Source organism: Globicephala melas, chromosome 7 (assembly GCF_963455315.2).
Source record: "Globicephala melas chromosome 7, mGloMel1.2, whole genome shotgun sequence".
Taxonomy (NCBI): domain Eukaryota; kingdom Metazoa; phylum Chordata; class Mammalia; order Artiodactyla; family Delphinidae; genus Globicephala; species Globicephala melas.
The window spans coordinates 32,962,243-32,976,299 of record NC_083320.1 but is presented as its reverse complement, the minus strand read 5'-3'; the positions used below and the strand labels follow the sequence as shown (position 1 = coordinate 32,976,299).

General features: G+C 34.6%; 1 protein-coding gene across 2 annotated transcripts in view; it reads left to right on the top strand.

The window, feature by feature from the left end:
- The window catches only part of BMPR2 (bone morphogenetic protein receptor type 2), a 201,305-nt gene extending 189,692 nt beyond the window's left edge, over positions 1 to 11,613 (top strand). For both annotated transcript variants that reach the window (XM_030854423.2, XM_060302041.1), the window contains 2 exons: positions 1,527 to 2,806; positions 4,108 to 11,613. In XM_030854423.2, the coding sequence (XP_030710283.1) occupies positions 1,527 to 2,806; positions 4,108 to 4,358 (1,531 nt within the window). In that variant the 3' untranslated portion in view covers positions 4,359 to 11,613. The remainder of the gene's footprint in view (positions 1 to 1,526; positions 2,807 to 4,107) is intronic.
- Positions 11,614 to 14,057: the final 2,444 nt, after the last annotated feature.

The window sequence follows — 14,057 nt, the reverse complement described above, 5'->3', positions numbered from 1 at the left end:
GAGTTTGTTTTTGAAATATAATCAACCTACAACACTATGTTAGTTCCTGTTACACAACATAGTGATTTGGTATTTCTGTATATTTCAAAATGATCACCAAGATACGTCCAGTTACAGTATATCACCATACAAAGTTATTACATAGTTATTTACTATATTCCCCCACAGTGTGCATTTCATACCCATGACTCATTTATAATGCAACTAGAATTTTATACCTCTTCATCTCCCTCACCTATTTCTTTCCTCCCTCCAACCCCCTCTTCTCTGGCAACTACCTGTTTCTTCTCTGTATCGGTACCTCTGTTTCTGTTTAGTTTTGTTTGTTCATTTGTTTTGTTTTTTAGATTCAGTGTAAAAGTGAAATCATATAGTATATCTGTTCACCTATCAATAGGCACTTGGGTTGCTTCCATATCTTGGCCTGGCTTTTATTTTTAAAACATAAATATATTATAGTGTGATGCTCAAGAACCATCACTCCCAAGGTGTGATAGTGACAGTGAAAAACCCTTGGTAACTGGAGAGCAGTTCTGAATCTTTGATTATTTATTTATTTATATTTGGGTCTTCGTTGCTGCGTGCTGGCTTTCTCTAGTTGCGGCCCGCAGGGGCTACTCTTTGTGGTACATGGGCTTCTCATTGCAGTGGCTTCTCTTGTTGCGGAGCATGGGCTCTAGGTGCGCAGGCTTCAGTCGTTGTGGCATACGGGCTCAGTTGTGGCTCGTGGGCTCTAGAGCGCAGGCTCAGTAGTTGCGACGCGCGGGCTTAGTTGCTCCACGGCATGTGGGATCTTCCTGGACCAGGGCTCAAACCCGTGTCCCCTGCATTGGCAGGCAGATTCTTAACCACTGCGCCACCAGGGAAGTCCTGAATCTTTGATTTTTTTTTTTTTTTTTAATATGAGTGTCACATTCTGTCTTGTACTCTAGGCTCTAAGACCCATATCTAAGACCTTCATTGATATGGCTCAGTCTACCTAGGAAGATATGTTTCTTTGCTAGACTATGCCATTTAATGGAACACTTTGGAATAACCTAAAAGCTTGTGTTCTTTTTACTATTTGGAACTTATTTGGTAATATATTTGTTGAGTAGCCACTGTGTATCTAGAATGGTGGAAACGCAAAAGACACATGCCTTGGTTCCTCCTCTCACAGAACTTCATGTCTCGTGCAAATATACAATTTATAAAGATATATTTGCTAATATTACAAAACTATAGGGGAGATCTTTAAAAATAATAACTCTTATAAACCAAAATAATGAACATCTATAAAAATCATATCTAGATTGACATAGGTTTTTTGGTAGGGTTAAGTAGTATAAAACTAGCCTTTAGCAAGTTATTAGTTGATACTTGATTAATATTTGATTATAATTTTTTTTCTTAAATAATCTCTAGAATACTGTGGGTTAGAAATAAAATAAAAAGCAGTTCATACTTTAAAATCAGAGGTGTTAAACTTGGAGAGTCAGTTTGTCATAAATGTATTCTCAACATGGCACTTTTTTTCTTTCTTTAAGCAACCTGTCACACAATAGGCGTGTGCCAAAGATTGGCCCTTATCCAGATTATTCTTCTTCCTCATACATTGAAGACTCTATCCATCACACTGACAGCATTGTGAAGAATATTTCCTCTGAGCATTCGATGTCCAGCACTCCTTTGACTATAGGGGAAAAGAACCGAAACTCGATTAACTATGAACGGCAGCAAGCACAAGCTCGAATCCCCAGCCCTGAAACAAGCGTCACCAGCCTGTCTACCAACACTACAACCACAAACACCACTGGCCTCACTCCAAGCACCGGCATGACCACTATATCTGAGATGCCATACCCAGATGAAACAAATCTGCATGCTACAAATGTTTCACAGACAATCGGACCAACCCCTGTCTGCTTACAACTGACAGAAGAAGACTTGGAGACCAACAAGCTGGACCCAAAAGAAGTTGATAAAAACCTCAAGGAAAGTTCTGATGAGAATCTCATGGAGCATTCTCTTAAACAGTTCAGTGCGCCAGACCCCCTGAGCAGTACCAGTTCTAGCTTGCTTTACCCCCTCATAAAGCTTGCGGTGGAAGTGACTGGGCAGCAGGACTTCACACAGGCTGCAAATGGCCAAGCATGTTTAATTCCTGATGTCCCACCTGCTCAGATCTATCCTCTCCCCAAGCAACAGAACCTTCCTAAGAGACCTACTAGTTTGCCTTTAAACACCAAAAATTCAACAAAGGAGCCCCGGCTGAAATTTGGCAGCAAGCACAAATCAAACTTGAAACAAGTAGAAACTGGAGTTGCCAAGATGAATACAATCAATGCTGCAGAACCTCATGTGGTGACAGTCACCATGAATGGTGTGGCAGGTAGAAACCACAACGTTAACTCCCATGCTGCCACTACCCAGTATGCCAATGGGGTAGTACCATCTGGCCAGACAGCCAACACAGTGGCACATAGAGCCCAAGAAATGCTGCAGAATCAGTTCATTGGTGAGGACACCCGGCTGAATATTAATTCCAGTCCTGATGAGCATGAACCTTTACTGAGACGAGAGCAACAGGCTGGCCACGATGAAGGTGTTCTGGATCGTCTTGTGGACAGGAGGGAACGGCCACTGGAAGGCGGCCGAACTAATTCCAATAACAACAACAGCAATCCATGTTCAGAGCAAGATGTTCTTACACAGGGTGTTCCAAGCACAATAGCAGACCCTGGACCATCAAAGCCTAGAAGAGCACAGAGGCCTAATTCTCTGGATCTTTCAGCCACAAATGTCCTTGATGACAGCAGTTTGCAGTGTAAGTGGAGGGATTGTATAATCTCTCCTTGTCTTTTGGGACCATTTAAGTAACTACTTAGATAGAAACAGATTGTGTTTCAACAGCAGTATTTACTTTTCCGCATTTGATTGGACTTCAAAAGTAATTAGACTATTGTAAAGAAAAAAGTAATTTTTTGTTGATAATTAAAAAGTCAGTGTCACAATAATCAGAATAATTACCAATTTAGTATGTGCCTTATGTAGCTGCTGGTTTATAATGCAACTCACATACTTTCTGTGAATAGTTGAGATAAAGTATTCACCAGTTTAAAAGATCCAAGTAAAATGATACCAGTATAACTTTTGAAACAGTTTGTTGAGCATATTATACCTATTATATACACATTTAGATTTTATCTGACTAATCTTAATAAATCTTAAAAGTCCAGAGAAAATTCAGAAAAGTCACTATAAAGAAACTATAAAATTGTTCTTGGTTTTTAATGTCAGTTTTTTCAGGAGTTGTGTGTTGAGTCTCCCACATGCCTGTAGCATTGTACTATGGGACCTCTAGCAACTTAAACAAATAACTTGATACTTGGTTTATGGTCCTAGAGGGACTGTAACACAAGACAGGAGAGCTCACCAAAATCTTTAACAGTCATCATTGTACAAAATGATTTCTCTTTTAGACCGATAGCACTTATAAAAAAAAAACAACTAAGTCATGTTTTATGGTTGTTGTCAAGGACTAAGAAATGGGCTAAAGGGATTCAGCTGTCCAAAATCAGTAGAATCTAGCCCCTTGCTTGAGTGGCTTGTATTATAGAAAAGTTGACATACCTTATGGCAAGGTTCCATATCAGTAAAATGTCTTGTCAGGTTTGAGATGGGAAATTACTAGAAAATTTGTACTGTAGTGTTTATGTCACTCTTCTGAAAAGTATTATATTCCAGGTGCCTACTTTGATCATGAAGTAGAATGATTAAATGCATTTTGCCAAGTTAGGCTTGCTACCAATAACCAAAGGATTTGAGAATACAATTGAGAACTTGGAATTTTCTCCTGTTTTTGCTTTTTGTGGTTTTTCTATATTTTCTTCCTTGCCCTGTGGAATAATTCAACCAGTTATAAAAACGTTGGGCTTACAGAGTATCAAAAGTAAGTTGGTTAAGGTTTGCCTAGAAAAATATTGTTTAGCATCATAAATTTCAAGAAATGTCCATTAGCTCCTCCTGTAGACATTAGTTTGATCTCTTTTCCAGTTACAACCCTAACTTATTACTTTTTAATAGTTTCTTTATATATAGTTCATTTTTCTGCACTTTTATTTTCAGTAGGTGAGTCAACACAAGATGGCAAATCAGGATCTGGTGAAAAAATCAAGAAACGTGTGAAAACTCCCTATTCTCTTAAACGGTGGCGCCCATCCACCTGGGTCATCTCCACTGAACCACTGGACTGTGAGGTCAACAACAATGGCAAAGACAGGGCAGTTCATTCCAAATCCAGCACCGCTGTTTACCTTGCAGAAGGAGGCACTGCCACAACCATGGTGTCAAAAGATATAGGAATGAACTGTCTGTGAAATGTTTCCAAGCCTATGGAGTGAAATTATTTTTTGCATCATTTAAACATGCAGAAGACATTTAAAAAAAACTGCTTTATTCTCCTGTCAGTACCCCTCCCACCCCTGCAACAAGGACTTGCTTTAAATAGATTTCAGCTATGCAGAAAAATTTAGCTTATGCTTCCATATTTTTTAATTTTGTTTTTTTTAAGTTTTGCACTTTTGTTTAGTCTCGCTAAAGTTATATTTGTCTGTTATGACCACAGAATTATATGTGTGTGTATCAAAAGTGGTCTCAAAATATTTTTTTAAGAAAAAAAAGCAAAAACAATGTATTGCTGATAATCAGTTTGGACCAGTTTCTAAAGGTCATTAAATCAGAAACAAATTAATACAGGTTTGACTGCAGTGGTGTCTAGTATCCATGTTTTATTTCTGGGCACAAGCTAGTTTATATGTTGATATGTTCCTGAACACATTATCTGTTGGACTTTCTTTTCTCTTGTGTTTTGTTTGAATGTGCAATAGTCTATAGGCCACAAGTAGCTTTCTCATAAGTTCTCTTCCTAACAGAATACGCATTCTTCCAAGATATGAACATTTTCCTCCCCCATCCTCCATACTTTCAGCAGGTCAGTTCTTTGACAGTGAATTTTTGCACAAGAGAAAGCAGCTACCTGATTTCTTGCTTTCTCTCTCCTTATGGAGAATGCAAAAACATTGTCTCAAAGGGCTCTAAAGAAGGAACTACCAAAACCTAATTTGAAATGCCATTTCTTTTATCCTTCCAAATCCTAAACATTTCCTTCCAGGCATTTTAATAAACATATTTGGTTCTGGTTTTGGAAGTTCGTAAGAGCGTAGAACAATGAGCAAGTCAAATATTAGCTGTTTTCCATTTTATTTTATTTTTTATATGTATATTCATGTTCCATATTCATTTAAGTAGCACATTTTTATCAGAAAACTTATAGAGCTATACCTATATGGAATTTTTAAGTAGATAGATGGTTAACACAATATAGTATTATAGCCTTCATTCTCTGAATAGGCCATGTTTGACTCAAATAAAATTACATCCTGTTTAAAATAACTTCAAAAGTAATTCATAGTTTTGAACCTGTAGTATCTTTTTTTTTTCTTTTCCCAAGCAAAGCCTGGTAACTTTATCTGAAAATGATTCCTCTTCCCATGACCTAAAACACTGTGTGGAAAAATCATTCAACTGGCATGCCAAATCCCTGTGGAAGGAAGGATTGCTGCCAAACCTATCATTTTTGAGCAGCCTGAGACTTAACCTCTCTCTTTTCAAAACTGGTTCTTCACTAATCCTATTTTCATAATTTTTCCATTTGCCAGTTTTTCATATCATCTTTGATATGTGAGCATTTATTATTTACATTATATTAGAATGTACCTTTTAGTGATAACATTATGTATATTCAAATCATGTTTTTTTTTAAGCTTCCTTTGCTTCTTTCATTACTGATAATCATCTCTAAAACAATCTCTGCATGTTTTTTTAAATAAAGCACTTTATGTCAAATAAGGGACTTTTTTTATGAGCACAAATCGTTTTCTATCAATTTGCAAACAGTGAAGATCTCACTTTTTTTTTTCCCAGATTCTCAAGTACTTAATAGACATTAATTAAGTTCTAAGATTTCTCTGGGAGATAAAAAAGCTGAGAGGAAAACACAAATCCCAAATTCCTGATTGAGGTTTTTATCTCTTGAACAAAATTTTCTCACTCATATTCCTCTATCCACATCATTTAGCTAAAGACAGCCTAAATTTCCCAATTTGCTATCCAAAATATTTATGACTTGTGCATATAAGCCTTCTTTTGTTTGCCATCTACTGTGATCTTATGAAGTGAGATGTTTAGCTAGATTGCTGAATGTGGTTTTGAATTTAGAATTAACATTATTTTGCTAGTACCCAGGATTTCCACCCTTTGTATTTTATTGGCCTTTCTCTTGATTCAGATCCTTAACATATTTTTCAGTCATCTAGCATAAAAATTTTTCATTTTCTTATTTTTTTATCTATGTAATGAATTATTTATATTTTTTCCAATGAATTTTCACTTGGTTCTCTTGATTTTCAACGGCTTTCAACTGCATTCCAGGATATTACTTTTAAGTATTTCTAGAACATCTCTGAGTCCAAATAAATTATATTCCTTCTCCAATTGGAAGCATCGAAGGTAGATGACCATTTGAGGTCTAACTGATTTTTCCTGACAGAAGAGTTGTCTTACATTCTACTACACTGTGTTTTGGCCAGTTAATTGTAAGGTTTTCAGCATTTTTTGATGTTTAATAGTAAAATGCTTTCAAAAATTGGTATACCAAATTAAAGAACTCCTTATAGTTTCCCATTTTTATGCGAGCATGTTTAAAACAAATAATTTCCTTTCCCCATGTTTTTATTAGTAGGCTCTTGGAAAAGTAGGAGAAATAGTGTAGATCATTCTAATAAATTTTAAATTAAATTGTACATCAGACTCATTTTTTTTTAGAATCTGTTTGCTGTTACAAGCAAGCAAGATTATTTAAAATACTCATTTGCAACCTTTATTCATGTAATAATAATGTATATTAAATCTAATATTTAACTTCCATCACAGAATTTTGCATGTAGAAAAGCATTTGGGTCCCTTTGAATTAAAGGCTATTCATTTAATGAAAAAATACTAAAATTCAACCTTAAAAGTATTATAACCCTAAAAACATCATAATAGGTAATCAAAGTCTAATATTAATTCCCTTAACTATCCTAATTGTATACCAGAACTAAGTCATTGAAAGAACTTGATTTGAATTCAGTTTAGACAAAATGATTTAATTATAATTCCTAAAACGTTCCCTCTTTTTTTTTTTTTTTCCGTTCCCTCTTTTTAAATGCATAATTGGAAAAAAATATTGGTGTAAAAAGTTATTGGAAGGCAAAGGAGTAGATACTAATACTAATTGGCCATTTATTATATACTGAATGCTGGGAGATATATATATATATATATATATATATATACACATAATCTCTTTTACTCCTCATAGCAACCGTATGAGGATTATAGTTAATATTCCCATTTTACAGATGGGGAAACTGAAGCTAAGAGAAGCTAAGTAATTTGCCCGAGGTCCACATCTAGTATTTGACAAATCTGTGATTTTTAACCTAGGCTTGCTCTCTTCATATCTCTTTCATTGACACCACACTGCCTATACACTGTATGACAGTATGCATAATGGACTGACATTTTGTAAGAAATTTAGTCATTATACCCCAACACAATTGTGGCTTGTATATAAACCAAACCAGATACCTTAATGACTTTAGAAATTAGGCAAACAAAAGGAGATGTACAGATATGTCTGTAGTGATTGTTGCTTGAGAAAAAATTACTAATTCAAGGCAAAATTCAATCCCACATCTGCCATCATGAATCTTAAAATCATTTCATTTCTCTTCACTCCTGACATTCTTATATTGCAGAACTAAAGGTAAAGTAAATTTTAAGGGAAAAGCGAAGGCTTATGGGAACAAAGACCTTTTCCTAAATTGATTCCATATTTGATTTCACGGAATTAATTTAATGTTCACTTTGTCTCATCAATCCTTTCACTTCATTTTGAAAATTTCTGCTTTTAAAAGTGACTTTAGAAAATTTTACTAATCCAGAGAACTAATTGAAGAGGATGTAGGAAGGATAGAAGGATAATGTCCTTTTTATATAGCAACTTGTATAGCTTCCTTTCAGGTATCCACTTGTTCCGGAAAATGTGTGTTGGTTCTGAATGTGAAAATAATTAAAGAAAGGTAGGAACACTCAAGTAAGTATGTGTTTCAGTGGGAGTTATCGTAAAATTCGGCAAGTATTTTTATTTAAAATATTTTCTAATTTTGCTTCTAAAGCCAAATGAAACACCTGATAGGCTGCAGCTATTTACTGAATTTTTCATTCTATAAACCTCTCTCTTCAAAGTCATTTAAAATGGAAAAAACTTTCAACAAACTTTTTGGGTTTTTTTTTTCTTATAAAAATGAATATTTCATTGGAGGTAATTAGTTCCTAGAATGTGAGATTACATTCTATTTCTATACAACATTTTATATATTTATGTTAAACTTACTACCAGTTATATGCAGGTTATTACATAACTATTCACAGATTGCTTTATATATTACTCTATCTTCCAAGCTAACTTCTTAAACTTAAAATCTGGACACACATGTTAGTTGATTATCTAGACCAGTTATCCTAGAAATTGTATAACAGTTCCACAGACACCCCAGGAGTCTTTTTCAGACTAGGAAGTTTCTAAATATTCATACCTTTTACTGTCAGTTTGCTCTTCAGCAAATAAGAGTGCATTTTAACTTTTAGATTCTGAACTATGTAAACTTTAGCCAAAACTACCTTGAGTGATCCATTCCTAAATATAATCCTTGATTAAGTAAATCTGGCAAATCACTGTTTAAACTAGTTTACACAAATATTATCAAAAGAAGGATTTTCTACAGGTTCCCAGATTAAACTAACATACAAGAAAAGAAAAAATCCCAGGGCACTCTGATGCACCTCCCTGTTACTTTCCTTCATTCACCTCTTAGTTTCTGTCTTCACTTACTCTGTCCCTTGGTTATCTGACTTGCAATCTTCTGTGTCAGGAAAGTTTTCTTCATATCTATTCTGCTTCCCTCCTGATTCATTTTATATCCGTTACTCTTCAGTGTACTTCAGGCTTCTCAACACCTAAGTCTCAGTTCTTCAGACAGAATTGCTTTGGTTCCTTTAGTATTTTCTCCTCAGTTTTATTTTAATACCTACTTATATTTAAGAACACCTAAAATTATATTTTGTTATATTCAAATTCATTACTCCAGTTAAGTAATAGTTAAATAGGATAGAATTGAGAATTAAGATGTTACCATTTGACAGTGGATCCAACCATCAGATTGTCAGCAAATCAGCACTTAAGTTTATATTATCTAACATTTTCTATTGTGGAGTTTTATGATTTTATACTCTCATTAGTTTATAAGTAAAAAGCCGTGCATACAAAATTGTATATCATTTTGCTATTCTTTTTTAACCTTTATTGCAGCACGCTTAGCATTCATTATGATTGAGCCACAACATTGTACATATTTCTTTGTATCAAATATTAAACACAAAATACAATATTAACTTTCAAAAGCAAACCCTACAATAATCAGGTATTATCTACGAACATTTTTGCAGACCACTTTTGAAATACTCATCATAGTTTTGCAACATAGACTGGACTCTAACAAGTTTCATTTAACTTTTAAGTGGCTGGTTAAAATTGAGTATTTGTGCATATAAGGAAAAATTTAGGATTTTATCTCATGGCTGATAACATTTGAAAAGTAAATACTTCAGAAGAATTTATGCTGTTTACTAAAATCATGCCTAAAATAAATATTATATCTTGAAAATTCTAATTCCTTTATTACTGTGATATTCATAGTGTTACTATTAAATGTTGTAACATTCATTTTTTAAACTTGATTTGAGACCCAGATTTTAAAATCTGGGTAAGAGACAAGGAATCTTATCACATCATTAGGGCGTCCAGTTTATGATTGAACTTTTAAGCAAATTACTGTATTTTAAACTGCAACTTGTTTTTGTTTTTAATGTTTTAAAAGACAACATGTGGGTTTTTTACATTTTATTTGTACCTTTAGATTTCAGAACCATCTTCCTGTTTTAGACTCGCTCTATAGACATAATATTACTTAAAAACTCAGGGCCCTTTTCATCCCTTTGCACACTGAAAAACTTCAATTGATAGCAAACAAGCAGTTAGATACAGTTGAATTTGTTGCACACACAGTTCATTTAACGTTTCATCTTATGATTTGACTTCATTTACATAAATATAATATCAGCTTTCATTAATCATAAAAACTTGCCCAGTTTTATAATTACTGGATAGAGGGAAATGACTCAACTAACTGTCTAGATGTTGCAGCATATTTAGGCCTTAGAGTTGAAGCACAGTCTTCAAACGATTTCTGTTCTTTGGTTAAATGGTTATACATGATGGGACAAACTGTTTCATTTTGTTTTGTGTTGTTAATTGGAGAACTTGATAAAGTTCCTCTGAGATAAAATTTTTCAGAGGTAATTTAACATTATTAAACTGTCTTCTAAAAGTGAACTAGTGAGTTTATAGCTTTCGTAGTAGCTTGGATGGTTTCGAGAAGGTAATCTATGGTAACCTATTTATCACATTGTCAGATCCAAATAGAATGTTTCTTTCAGACAAGTTTAAGCTCCAAATTGGTAAGCTGTATATGTATACTTAAAATTCTTGCAGTGAAGTTATTTGTAACCGGTCTCTTGTCTCAGGCTCTCCACCTTATTACCAATCCTCTTAAGTGTGATAGGGAAAACATATTTTTAAAGAAACTTAACAGTAAGAACACTGAATTAATAAAAGATGAGCTTCAAAGATAGGTCCTGGTTTAATATTGAATTGCTTGGCTTCTGTGGCTTTTCTTTTTCTGGTCACATTTATTTATTTAAACAGTTTTTGTATGCCTTGTCATGTTTCCATGGAGATTATATTGTATAAGTGTTTGTATAAGCTGGAATCATCCTTAATTTTCTGTTGATAATTTTTCAAATGAAGATAAGTGGATAATTGTAAAATACACTAACTCTTAGGGTGTTGTAGTAGCTGAAATATGGAAATGTGTAGCTGCCATGCTTTTTCTGAATGGACAGGAGAAACATAAGCTACAGAGTATTCATTTCTGAGGATGCTTTTCTGATATAAGAAAGGCTGAAAAATATTGGCAATTCCTCAGAACCCTCTTTCTTGTTAACGGGTATCTTTTGTTGGTGTGTTTTGCTCTTACATTACCAATAGAATATCATATATGAATTTTATGAATAATTGCTTTCGGTTATTTTGCTTTTGTATAAGCCGTCTGAGACCTTGCTATGCTGTATAAGTTGTGTTTGATGGATCGGTGTGAGTATGAAATAAAGCAAATCACTTTTCTTTTGTATTATCTATTGATGCCACTATGAAAGCTGACATTAAGCCACTAAAGAGTTTTCTATGAATAACTGTAAGTAAATGCTTTGATATATATAAACCTAAATAAAAAGATTGTATTGATACAGAGACATTGGAGAAGAAGATTTTAAGAAAGTTCTTTAGGTTTAAAAATGGCTTGCTGTAAAATGGTGCATTATTCCATTTATTAAAGATCATATTAATGACAACAGTGATTGTATCTTTTGATTTTATGAGGTCATCAGAAATTGATTGTTAGTGTGTTATTTTAGGTATTTTGCACCAGAAGAGTAAATGTTCCATCTAATATGACTTTCATTACTCAGTATGATACATCAAAAAAAAAAAAATCAACTAACATTAGAATAATAGTTGCACACTCACTATATGCCAGGTATGGTGTTAGTTATTTTACATATGTTGATAATTCTGACAGCAGTTCTACAAAATGCATATTATTATTCCCATTTTATAAATTAAAAAACTGGGCTCAGAGAAGTCAGACACCTTGCCCAAAACCACAGAACTGGTAAAGATGAGATTCTAATGTATTTTCCATTTTGCTTTGAACTACAGTTTTCAGTTTCTAATTGTAGGAAGAGAAACTCAAAAATAAAAATGGAAATGACCCAGTGACTAAATAGAGTAGCCAGGAACATACATGAAACAATTTGAGATTACTGAAAAGTTACCAGGTACCAAAACAACTATCTCTGTTGGCCTGACACTGCATTTGTGCTTCACATCATCAAATAATCTTTTCAGTTAGACCTTTGTATTTTTTTTTAATTTTTGAATTTTATTTTATTTTTTTATACAGCAGGTTCTTATTAGTCATCAGTTTTGTACACATCAATGTATACATGTCAATCCCAATTGCCCAATTCATCAAGACTTTTGTATTTTTAGAAGGCCTTGTTAAAATGAAATACGAGCTTGTGAAGGCAACATATTGTTTTTGACTCTAGATTAATTCAGTGTATTAAGTGCCCTGGAGCAGGATCCACAGGACAACCATGTATGCCAAGGGAACTTTTGCTTGAGGAAAAGCATGGTCTACTCCCATAGGCTCTGTTGTCACCTTACATAATATTGTAGGGATAATAGGTTTGGATTACCTTTTTCCTTTTGACTCACATTCCCAACCTTACTATATGTATGATGTTACAGAGTAACATTGCAGTCCTCTACAGAACCCACTGTGTAATGTTCAAGATGATAACTAAATGTCCTCAGAGAAAATATGATGACCTGGAGGAAATGTATAGTAATGACCTGCTGAACCTTTTAATAATGACTTACCACAAGTAAAATTCTCATTTACACCTACACCTATGTGATCCGTCTTCCCAGTTTATATATCTCTCAGCAAAGGACAAACTTAGATAGTAACTAATCTACCTCTTTATTCTTGGTGTTTTTCAAATTAAAGTCCCAATTCCATATTTGGGCAGCTTTCATTTTATTGGTATAATGTGTTATTATTCACTTTCTTGAAATTGAATCATTACTGCTGTACTGATTATGATACGATTCCTGCCCCCCAGGAACTTCAGCCATCTTGTGGAGGAGAGAAGGCCCACCCAGGAAGAGGTTACATCCAATCAAGATGACGTGTAAGTGCCCAAATAAGTGGTAAACTATATGTTCAATATGTGTTTGAAGAGCCAGGGAAGACTTCAATGAGGAAATGATTATTGAGCTGGGTCTTGAAAGGACAGCTGGGATTTCAGTAGGAAAAGTGAAGGCAGAATATCTGAAGTGACCAGAAATAAAGGAGAATAGAGACTGGAAATAAAGCAGAACATGTAGAACCAAACAGACATTAAGACTTTTGAAAACCAGGTTTTGGACTTGCTGTCATAGACAATAGGGAGGCCAAAGTTTCTTAGGAAGGAAAGACCTTGATAGAAGTAATTTGAAGAAGTTTGGACTGACAGATGGGCAGGATAGATTAAAAAGGAAAGTGACTCTACTGGGGGCAGGAGAGGAACTGCAAACAAAATGCAATTTCAGTTGTGACCAGTAAGTTCCTTTTTTGAAGGAGCATCAAAAAACTTTTTTGAACACCTATTGTGTAGCAAGCACTGTAGTGGGAGATAAAAGACACAGCCCACCCTCAAGGTGCTCACAGTAGATTTGGAGAAAATTTTAATTGGAGAAAATTACAGTACAGATTATAAGTATTGTGATCGAGTGAAAACTAGGGGTATTATGGATGTACATGGCAAGGATACCTAATCCAGTCTTACTGAGTCAGAGGCAATTTCTCCTTTTGAGATAACTTTCCTGACTGTCTTAAAATATAAGTAAGAATTAGTTTAGAAATGAGCAATGGCCCTCTAAGCAGAAGCTGCAGCACCCACAAAGCCCTAGAGGCCGGAGAGGGTGGAGCTTTTACTGGGGGGTGGGAGGATGTTAGATGGGAGTAGAGTTTGGGGTTCTAAGTGATGGTATGGAGAAAGATGATCCAGAGGAACCCAGATGACACAGACAAGACTGTAACACAGAAGGGCTAGCATACTATGCTAGGAGTTTGGACCTGTCTGGAAGCCACTGGAAGAATTCAAGCAGGGAAGGTTCAAATTAGATAACTGTTTCGATAGGCTTTTAGTCTTCTTTTTTTTGTTGTTTTCTCCCTACTCCAGGCAAT